Below are 11,630 nucleotides of genomic sequence, written 5' to 3'. Positions count from 1 at the left end.
CCACCCATAGAAGTAAGTGGAAGTATCGCTACCCTTTGGAAGAGGGAAACTGAAATTTGAAATGATAAATGTCTTAAAGTCATAACATGCACGTGGTTGAGCTAGCATTAAGATTCTTGTCAATGTCAAGGGGCTCCTTGTCCATTTCATGCCATTCTTGTTGGAATGCTTCCAACAAGACTTTGTAAGATGCTATAGGAGAGAAGTATGTTAAAAAAAAAAAAAAAAGAGTGAACAGATTAAATTCCTGGATTGTATGAAGTTCCACTGACATGGGACCAAACTTTTTTTTTTTTGGTGGGTAATTACAAAAATGCTGGCAAATTCTTTCCATTAGTGATTCTTGCACGCTGCATGATCTTCTTCTGTTGTGGGACTCTTTTTGTTTTTGTTCAGAATTCACCTTAGGGGTTTTCTCAAAGTCTGCATTCTTACTCGGTGGTGGTTTTTAGCTTTCTTTTTTCTTCCCAGGCTGGGTGGATGATGCAGTTTCACTTCTGGGTGTTAGGATTCTCTTTCACACTGGCTTGTCATGACCTTAAAGTATTTTAAGTTTCTTCCTTGGTAATTGTTCGTTCAAGTCATACTCCAGTAAGCTAGAGAATCTGTTTTACTGAATGAATTTAAAATACCAGCAACTGGAGAGTTTCACAGGCGTTGTCTCAGTGCATCAAATATAAAATCCTGCCAGTCATTTACCTTTTTATTTTCTTCATTTTGGTAGGTTTTTGGGTCCAGATTTGAGGTTTTACTTTTGAATTGGCCTTTAGGCTGCAAGGTCACTAAACATAGTATACAGTACTAAAGGTGGAAAAATGTTTATGATCAGAATAGTCTTAATTACAATAGTTGTCACAGCTCTCTACCGTCAGGTAATTGATGAGGCCTAAGTCATTTTGCATTGCAACCACCCACAAAAACCACACACATGGCGTTTTACTAAAAACTTAACTTTAACCACTACTTTGTGATGCAAAACCAGTGGAATTTTGGGTACTTTCTGTAAAATCGAAATCAGTATGGGGGTTTTCCGACATTCTAGTTGATTGTTAACAAATTATTAGTGTAATGAAGAAGAGCAGAGTGGAGTTGGCTGATAGACACTCTCCTCTCTGTTAGGTATCTCTCCATCCATTCCTCCACCCATATTCCTGAATAGTTTCCCTTGGTGGGAGCCATCTTGATTGGGTTGAGAACAATTCTCCTTTAGATAAAAAATGCAGCTCAAAAATGCAGCTCAGTAAGAGTATTTATATATATGAGATTTATAGTTGTAAAGAGAGATTTTAGGAGTTCACTTCTTATCTTTGCCCACAGAGTTTTCAGTCTTGACAAAGTATTGATGTTGAATACTTTCTAATTTGTAGATTTCTCTTCTGGAAGAGATTTGAAAAGCAATGCAAATCAGTTTGTGTTATTGCAAAGGCAGGGATGAGGGAGAACTGCTTCCTCCATCTCTGAGGAGATGCTAGAGCCCCTGTGCTGGAACACAGCTCCTGCAAAGAGCTCAGCTCTGTATTGGGTTAAGTCAGGAGATAGTTGTTTATTTTGGAGTTGAGTCCTTGGACCAGTTACCTCTTTAGAGCTCAGTGTCTTATCTTTAAAATAAGTTTCATCCCTGTTGTCTGGTTTGGAAGACAAGCACATACTATCTTTAGAACCTTCAATAGAAGTCCATTGTTGTATTCTTATATAAAGGTGACTTTTATTGTCATATAATCCAAGTTTCTCAACAAGCACTAATTTTTTTAAAACCATGTAGAAATACTGCTTTAGTAAAACACCAACTCTGCTTCTGTAAGTATATAGTTATGCTTCTGGCATTTTAAAAAATTTCCTTCATGAGGCTCAGAAGTCAGACTTAGAGTCTCCTGATTAGCCTTAAAATAACAAACTTTCAGGCTGTTTCCCATTCATACTTTATCTAAAGCACCTAGAAGAGAATTAAAAATCTAGAACTGAGTTTTTAGCAGGTTTAATTCCTTACTCTACTATAACGACCTTGATAATGTCCCACTACCATCTAAGTAAAGCTTTGTTTGGTTTGCTGTGAGTTGCTGATGAACTCCCCACAAATAAATGATGCTTGCTTTATTACTCATGTTAGGAGCTACTCATTTGAACAGAGCGAAATAGCAGGTTTTATTGAAGTAAAGCCAAGTACAACCAAATATTTTAAAAAATGGCCAAATGAACAAAGAATAAGGAATATGAATTTAGAAGCAGCCCAAGTACATTAAAAAAAACTTGAAAATGAGATAAAATCAGTTTTATAGGTGCACATTAGGAGGGGTAGAAATAGATACAGCTGTAAGAAAAATAAAGTGCATAGGATGTAATGTTTAGAGCATCAGGGCTACAACAGACCAGGAGTGGAAGGTTTATTTGTGGGGACAAAGGTTTACAACTACACATTTTTAGGGACAGAAGTAGAAAAGGGTAAGATACCATAAATGTTACAGAAGTGGAATGGAATTTCCCAGTCAACTCTGATTTAACAAATGCTTTACTTAAGGAAATTGGTTAAAGCTTGAAACTTGAATTAAATAAACAAAGCCACAATGGATTCCCTGTACCACCATACTTGATCCTTAGCCTGATAACTCCTTCATCTGGGTAGGTAACTTTGAGGGTGACCTGGGTCTTGATCCCTGAAATAGAGGTGTTGGAAGGTGGTATGTAGAAAAAGCAGGCAGAATCACAGTCACTCAAAGGCCACAAGAACTTTTCCTTCAGATTCTGTGTTTTAGTGCAGTAAGCTTTGGTATTGACAGCCGTACTCCCAGGGTAGGACCTGCTGCGTGTAGGGTGGAGTGGCATTCCAATTTCAATTATTTTCTGCTGAAGCTGGCAAATTGAATGCAGATTTATATCTTCAGTGACAGGACTTAGATGAAACATGACAAACCTGTAAAAGCTGCCACCTAAACATGTCAATGCAGAACCTCCCATTGAACTGGATGGAACTTGGGAGACAAAGCACACACACTGCCACATCGTGTTGGGCAGCCTGCGAGATCAAAGAGAAAACGCAGGGGAGGAGCAAGTCCTTGCTGGCTATCGTGTGTGCTGTGGGGTTGAGCCATTTTGGTTTTAGAGAAAAGCACGTTATCTCTCTTGGACTTGCCTGGTGATGGAAAAATTTTATACAGCTACGCCACACTGACTGGGAAAATAGTTTTTTAGTTATTGAAATTATAAAGTAGAAGCATTATTTATGAAATTACTCATTTTATGGGAGTTTAATCCTGACCCGGTTCCCAATGCAGGGTGCGAAAGATTCCTTCTTACCAAAGCATAGAGAAAATAAGCATCAAAAGGAACAATCACAGTGAGTATAGAGGAAGGAGTAAGTTTTTCTACATTTGGATAGAAGAGTTAACTTTGTAAAAACATTTTAAACCATCTCCTATAGGACCCTGACTATGCGGTGTGGACTAAAACTTCAACTTTTGGTTTCACTAGGTGGGAGTGTCACTAACTTAAAGACCCCAGCAATAGCCCAGGAGATGCACTGAGCTGAACACCCCGGCACGCCAGGGTACCTGTGACATCCTTTTAGGCCCTCACTAATCTAGATAGATTAATGTTGTATTGAGTACCCTCTAGTATTTGTTCTAGTGGTTTTTCTGAGAGTTACGACTTTTTTTTTAAGCCAGTTCAGCATTTTGTGAATTAACCAAACCAGTTGTACAAAAGTATATAATTGGAATAGCTGTTAAATCACAAAGAAATGTCAAATGAAAGCCCGTAGTCAGTCTCTGTATATTATTCTGCATCATTTATTAAATATTTATATATGCATTTACAAACGACTCATTTCAGAACTCTGCTTTCGATACATTTTTAAACATTTTTGCAGAGAGATTCTCTAGTAAAATGAGACCCATGTACAAAACTAGGCAACAGGTATAAAAGTTTCCTTTCATACTTTTCATCCATCCAGAAAAGAATTCATGTGACAAAGTAAAGCCAAAACGTGTCTCTTTATGATACCATGTCAGTGGTCAATTCATATTTCATCTTTACACGGATGTATACAGTTTTAGTACTTCTTAGCTACTGTGGTAGGTTGGTTTGGATGTTTGAAGGAAAATAAAATAACTACCGTTTGGAGTAAGCTAGAATCCATCAATTACTCATTTCTTTGTAACGTGACATCAAAATTCACTCAGGAGATGACACTGATTGGCCGGCAATACTTGATTATCCCAAACATTGCATAAAAATTTCCTTTAAAAAAATTCATTAACTGCTTCACAAGCTAAAGTGTGAGTCTCTAACATTCTCTTACTTAAAGAAATAGTTTAAATGATTGATTTAGAAGCTTAAAAGTATCCTTGAAACTAAACTTGCTGTTCCTAAAATGAATGCTGATTTAACAGTTCGTAGACCGGAGCATTATTACTGAGACAGAGGCACTAATGCCGCTAGCAACGAGAAACAGCGTCATCATCAAATAATTACATGATACAAAATGCCCAGGGGCCTGAAACTCACCAGTAATATAATTCTGGCAGCAGCATCATTTGATATTTAACCATTTATTACACAGTATTAACACACCAGCTTCAAAAATGTGCACTCCCTTTAGGATACTCAGGAGTTACAAATTTACTGTGATTGCATAATTCGTATTGCACAGTTTTATAAAAAACATAAATACTGGCTATTCTAGTTTTAAATACAAAATACATGTTATATACTTTTTAAATCTATAATCTGGTTCAAGTGCAAATCAGGTGCTTTCTTTAGTCCTTCCAAAAAAGGCATTTTTAATATTTTTGGCACAAATGAAAAGTCATCATGCCAACAAATCTAATTACAATACATGTACCCAAACCTTTAAAGTAGCAATGATATACATACAGTATAAAACTGAGTATTTACAAATGTACTAAGCATAAATGTAATCTTAGTGGGAGAATCAGAACTAATTAGCCATACCCACACTAATAATAATTAGAAAAGGTAAATACATTCCTCTCTCTCACTTGCTTATGCTGGTTGCTGTGGGTTGACATTCATGTGAGGAGGATGTCCTAGAAGACCAATTCTTTGTTTCTGCTTCCTTTGTTCTGTCATCTGGAAAGTTAAAAAGTTTCATCATTAGACATTTCCTGTGCGTCAGATCATACACTGAACCATAGATTTACCTCTGTGGTTACGGTTTATACTGAAACCCACTTTCTACAAATAGCGTACTGTCACCATATCAAACATACAGAACTTCAAAAAGGGAATCTTCCTAAGCAGAATGGGGAATTCTGTGGACCTAGTCATGCAATGTAACATTCAGTACTGCTTGCTACTTGTTTCATAAAGAAACAAAAAACAGGAAAAGCACAAGATTCTTGACTGTGTCCCCAAACCATTTCCAAATGATTTAAAGACTCATTGGAAAATGGTGGCTGAGGGTGATAGCAAGAACACGCCATACTACCCAGAAAGCTGTGGATTTAGAATCCTAGGACTAAGATGGTGCCCATGATTCCTGACAGCTGGTTAGAGAGATAAAAAGTTACCTGAGCCATCTAGGAAGGTGAGAAATGCCCTCATATCTTCCTGAGGCCAGAATGATAAATAGTATAAACAATGCTCTGGCCACCAGCGGCCTCTATTCCTTGCTACCAATGGAGACTGCATTCTGCATAACGTCAGGAGGGACCACTTCTTAAGACAGGCCCCCATGAAAAAGTGCTTTCACAACCTAAAGCCAAGAGGGTTTTTAGTTTTTGTTTTTGTTTTACTGTTGAACTAAACATGTTCTTATGTTGAATTTCTATCTCTATTCCATACCTAATCTTCTGCATTAGTATTTGTCTTCATCCAGTTAGTCCTAGCTCTGAATTGGAGGCTGGCATTTAAGCTGATTAAGATAAAAAGGCATGTGAAGCATATATTGGATGAAACTGTTGTATGCAAGTTGCTTAAGGTACCACTTCTAGATTTTTGGTTTCCAAAACAGAGAGGGTAGAGCAGCAAAAAGAATGGAGGCTTGGAATCTGATAGAACTCTTTCGTTATGGCTTGTGCTTAACTTCTGCAAGTTTGTTTCTTCATCAGTCAGGATGATAATTCCTGTCTCATAAGTGTAACACTGAGAGGTTGTATGTAAATGTCTTAGTACCGTATCACAAAACCTCGGGTTTTCATTGGAACTAATTTTTGGTACAAATTAGCGTGCAAGAACATAAAACCAGAGTAAGTTATTTAAAGTGGTTATTTTTTTTCCCAAAACATAGCACTTATCCCTTCAAGTTAAGATACTATTTTTAAGCTCCTGTGGAAATTCTTGGTTGTAACTTAGATGAAAAAAGATTTATAAGGACTGAATATTTCCAAAAGAAAGCTTTTAATGAAGCTTGTTATAAGGAATTGACTGAAGAGATTATAGTTAGCCTCCAAAGTTTCCTTGGGTGAGTCCACTCTGGCTTATTCTCAGATTGTTTCAGGTTTTATTAGCTCCATCCTAACCAACTATTCACACATACTATTACCTGTTTAAAAAAATATAACAAACAAAGTCTATCCTTAGTATCATCTCCCATAAGCATTCTTTTTGGACATCTGAAACAGTAATGGTCTCTTGATAAAAATATTCATCAGAGTCACATCTAAAGTAACTGTATTCAAAATTCAACACTGAAACTTCTATTTTGAGCAGTGTGAAATGTCTCGGTTGCAGTACATCTAAAATCCTCAGCATTCCCATTTAGCTGAGGACGGACTGTTGAAGCGATGCTCTTCTTCCTAGCTACACAAATATAGAAACCAGCTTGAATGTGTGCATGCTCCTTTTGACTCCAGTCTGAACAAGAAGCAAAGAATATTGTAGCTTTACAAATCAGATGCAGCCAAACATCTGAAAGATCTTGCATGAAAACACTAGGCGTTGGGCACAAATGAGCAAACTTGAGTCTACTAGCTCTGCCTCTAAGGGATTAAAGGCTGGCACAGAAAGGAAGGCTCATGGACAGCACACACACACCACAGTCTGGTTTTCACAGATCTTACCGGTTTTTGAAAAGCTGCTTTCAAGTCCCACACAGTAAGATCCTGGTTATTCACAGTCTAAACAGCCAGCAAACTCTAGTAATCAGAATTACTTTTAAAGGCCTGTAAAGTCAGTTTTGATCAGAAATGATGATCCCAAAATACTGAGAAGTAAAACCAAAGTATCTCTTGAGTACAATGAGATACTGATTTAATATAAACACACAGAAAGGATTTGGATTCTTACAGCTGCTCCCTAATGTCTTAGTCCTTTCTATTGTACCTGGCAAACTTTCTCAAGCCTGGAAACCAAGCTCCAGCATTAGCACCCGGGAAGGTTGTGGGGTAATGACTTGAATCCTCTCCCTATACTCATTCTGAGGGTGCCACAACCCTCTTCTTCATTCTCATCACAGCCTGTTCACACCTCTCTACCAGACTGCCTCTGTGGAATTCATCTGTTTTCTTATTTGTCTCCCAGTCGAGATTATTAGCTGTAGAAGGCAGACTAGGTCTTCATCTCTGTACCCTGATACTTAGTGCTGCACCTGGCAAAACACGTGGTTCACAGCTGTCGGCTGAAAGAGGGTTAACCAGATCACAGTGCCATTCCTTGAGCATGCCACACACTGTCATGCCTTTGTTCAGGCCCATTCCTCTCCTGGGAAGCCCCTTCTGCACTTCTCTGCCAACTGCTTGTAAGATTATACAAGATATGTTCCTTCCTCACTCCAGGCTTTGCACTGGACCAACTACCTAGTTCTCTGCTCTCTGTGGAAGTTTACCCATGCCTTCTTTGTCTCGTTAATTATGGCATCCCAAAGGGTAGACGTTGCCTTTTTCCCCTTCTGTGGCCCCACCGCAGTGTAAAGAACATAAACGATATTCATTCAGTAAGGTCTGTTCAATATTCCAGTCTTTTGTTACTCTTTCCTTCCTTAAGCAGTTAATGTGATAATGCTCTTGCATGAAAAATGCAATATGCTAATATCATCAGGATTTTCAAGCACATCTTATTTTCCTGGCAACAACAGAGAAGGGTCACTGTCCTAGAGGAAGCCAGTCACATTTTCAAGAAAGTTAACCCTTTGTTCAGTATTTGCTCTTTTGGATTATGAAGAAAATATGCAAAAAAATATGAAGTTCTTACATTAGTACTCCTCCTTGGAATAGGATGTAAGAGAATCACATTTAGTGTTCAGAATCTCTTGGGAGGGAAAACTTGAAGATGCATCATTAATACTTGAAATAGTAACCCTGACCAACAAGTGACACCACGAACCATGTTTTTACTAATACCCTTACAAGAACTTTTCCTCCCCCAATTGGTAGTTTAAGAAAACAACCACCAAAGACCTCAGTAACAGTAGAGATTAAAACCACAGTCATCCATGCTTAAACTGTCATTGTTCTACTACTGGTTTCTAGATCAGAAAAATCTACCAAATATCTAAGTAATGAAGCAATTTTTGTGTTTTCCAGCATTTTTACCATTGAATGGTATTCTTTCATAGTTGTTTTTAAAAACATGATAGTTTTTTGTCATTAATCATTTGTGGGAATTTTTGTTTTTTTTTAATTCAGTTTTTCCCTTTATAGAAAAGGAATTTTCACAATTACTGTTTTAGAACCAGCATTTCTCTAACATATCTTCTTATGCATAACTATTTAAGAAATCTTTGTGATTCTTCTAACACCAGGCTTAATGAAATTCAGATCTATTCAACAAGTTGATTCCTAAACAAATGCATTACAAGTTTGTTGTGGAAATTATATAATCAAAAGAAAGCTCTGACTAGCTCCTTGTGAGCAGAAGCAACCCTACCTTGCACTCCCCCAAAAGCAGCTCTAGTGTACTTTCCCTCGAATGCTGGGCACTTTAGAACTTAAGCACACCAATCCTGGTAAAAGTACTTGAAAATGGACTACTAGTTTTTTATATTTCTTTGTAGCTTATAACACCTTCCGGGAAAAAAAAAAATGGTTCAATTTCAAAATCATTTACGGGGAAAGGGCTTTCTGAAGAGTGGTTCCAATTGCCATTCGTAACAAGAAAATGTAAACAGGGCTGGGACAGAGCACTTTAAGCGATACTGGTTCTAATGTCATCTTAGTCCATATTTAACTAAATTTTTTTTAAGCTAAAACATAGGAATAATTCTACCTTGAATTTTATAAATGCCAAGTCTCTAGTATGCTCAGTTGTGAATATATCCCCCATTCTGTTTAAATGCATCATGTGACTTTTGAAGGAAAATGACTAAGAATTTAAACCATCATGAAAGGCAAATAGTACAGGGACGAAACAAATCAAAGCAAACGATACACACCACACAAAAGAAACCTACATGGGGCTAGGAACTCCTGCCCTGGCACCATCATGAGAAGCTGGGTCTGTTTCCTAAGAAAACTCCTTCTTAAACTCGTCAATACCGCGAGGGAACTGAGTGAGATGACACTTGCAGTCTTGGCTATCCTCTAACACCTGTGATTCCTTCTGCATTTCCTCTGCTTGGCTCACTCCTTGGATAAGGTTCACTGGTTTGCAAAATGGGCCTTGAGGCAGCTTCAGAAGCAACTGAAAACAAGACTCAGCACTGCAAGGATAGGGATTTCAACAGAGCCTGGAGGGAAGGCTTGCTTGGTTTTACCCCCCTCCCCCAGAATACCCCCAAATACAGTAAGTTGTGCTTTGGACATATTTTGAGACTCTAGTAAACTGGAAACACCCAATTGCTCATCTTAACAGAGACACACCCCTAAAGAGCTTCCAAAAGTGCTAACGAGTGAGCGAGAACGAGTGTTGGCTGCCGTGGCAGTGGAGAGCTAGGATGCCTCATCGGCTCAGTTCTGGTACTGTGCCTGGTACTGCAGGTCTGAAGCATAGATGATTTGTTTCTCTGAAAAACTGGCACCAGACTTTATGGCAATCCAAAGAGCTCCTTTGTTTAAGTCTGTCTTAAGTCAGAATCTTAAGATTTTTTGGCACCTAATTTAAAACATCTGATTTAACTGAGCCTCTTGACACCACAGCTCTCTGAAATGGGAGCAGATCCCTAAAGCTTTCGATGGGCATGAAGTTCCCCTAGCTCTTGGGTCCTAATGGACATAGGGAGCTAAGGCAGATGAGATACTCATGAACCAGTTTGGTCCTGTGGAAATTTGTCAAATGTTTCTCAGCAGGACACAAAAGTTAATGAGCAGAGAAATCTCACTAGATCTTCATTAGTTTTACTTATGTAGGTTATTATTTGTTTTAGGTGGCTACCAAGCTCTCATCAACAAGGCCTTCTCTTCTCATTGGCATCTCAGCACATGTGATAAGGGAAGAACTTGAGGCCAAATGGTATCTTAGGGCATAGTTAGGAATAATTTAGTTGGAAAATATAATTCAAAGCAGGGTTTAATAAAAATGCTCTGTAAACCACCTCCAAGAAGAGTTTACTGTAGATAAGGTCTTCATTAATTACGATGTGTATAAGAGTAGTAAGTCACCCATGGGTACAACTTACCTCCAGCGCGGGCTTGCCTGGTACCCATTGCTTATAAAATTTATAATCTTGTCTATGGAGTTGATTAAACAGCTTTCAGAAACTCATGTAAAATGCTGAGTTGGATGCTGAATTGGAGCCATCTGTACATAATGAGTGCAGTCTGCTCACCATCCCAGGTTCAAATCCTGACACAGAGCTGCATCCTATCTCTAGGTAACCACCTGATGACTGTGGTATGCTCATTTTAGGGTATTGAAGGGAGAAAAATGCATGGGGTTTGGTATAAATCTGTTTACCCTCCCCCAACTTACTTGAAGGCGCAAAGCAATTATTACATGGCGGGGGAGCAGGGAGGGGCAGCATTTTTGCAGACTGCCAATCAGTTTAAGTCTCTATGGCTCAATGTTGGATACTCAGCACCTGGCATCATGCCTTTATGCTGGCAGCAACTCAATAAGCTTTGGCAAATATATGAGCCTGAAAGGGCTTTTCCAAAACTATGGTTTATCCCAGGATGCTGAGTTTAAAATTTCTTAGTGGAGATTTGACAAATCTGAGGTCTAGGAAGCAAAATAAGAAATAGCTTTTAAGCTCTTACCAATGAATACATTAAAAAGGGTATAGCTTTCTGCACTGTTTTTGTTTTGTTCAGTATTTCATTGGAGGAATTGCATTTCCTCACTGTTTGGTTATGCTTTTCATATTAATACTATGTTCTCAGCAGTACTGGGAATAGTGCCTGGAAAAGGGCAGGAAAGTGGAGGAGACTGACTGGTGGAGTGAGTTTGTTCTCTGGCACCCCGTCCCCAGCTATCCAGATGAAGTGCTTCAGCACTGTCACATGAGCACCACAGATTTTGCACTGTATAGTAGTGGCATGTGTTTGTGTTGTGGGGAGGATGGGTTTCCCTTCTTTACCTGATCCTTTAATTCTGACAGCTGGCCGGAAAGATTTGTGACAAGCTTCATGGTGGACTCCAGCTTCTCCTGCAGGTTTCTCAGCTCATTCTGTTCTCCCTCAGCATCACTGCTGACCAAAGACATGGCTCTCATTCTGGGGAACCAGTCAAGGTTTCTTTCCTAGAATCCACATTGAAAAAAAAAAGGGGGAATTATTTCTAAAGGTAGAAACAAGAAAGGC

The 11,630-nt window shown here is 38.6% G+C and overlaps 1 protein-coding gene across 1 annotated transcript in view; it reads right to left on the bottom strand.

The window, feature by feature from the left end:
• Positions 1-3,764: 3,764 nt before the first annotated feature.
• Positions 3,765-11,630, bottom strand: part of Itpr1 (inositol 1,4,5-trisphosphate receptor type 1) — a 318,227-nt gene continuing 310,361 nt past the window's right edge. The window contains exons 61-62 of the mRNA XM_020184001.2: positions 11,408-11,569; positions 3,765-5,085 (exon numbers count right to left, since the gene is read on the bottom strand). Coding sequence (XP_020039590.1) covers positions 4,999-5,085; positions 11,408-11,569 — 249 coding nt within the window. The 3' untranslated portion in view covers positions 3,765-4,998. The remainder of the gene's footprint in view (positions 5,086-11,407; positions 11,570-11,630) is intronic.

This window comes from Castor canadensis, chromosome 10 (assembly GCF_047511655.1).
Source record: "Castor canadensis chromosome 10, mCasCan1.hap1v2, whole genome shotgun sequence".
Lineage (NCBI taxonomy): Eukaryota > Metazoa > Chordata > Mammalia > Rodentia > Castoridae > Castor > Castor canadensis.
The sequence above is the reverse complement of the archived record's forward strand: the minus strand, read 5'-3'. Positions and strand labels throughout refer to the sequence as shown.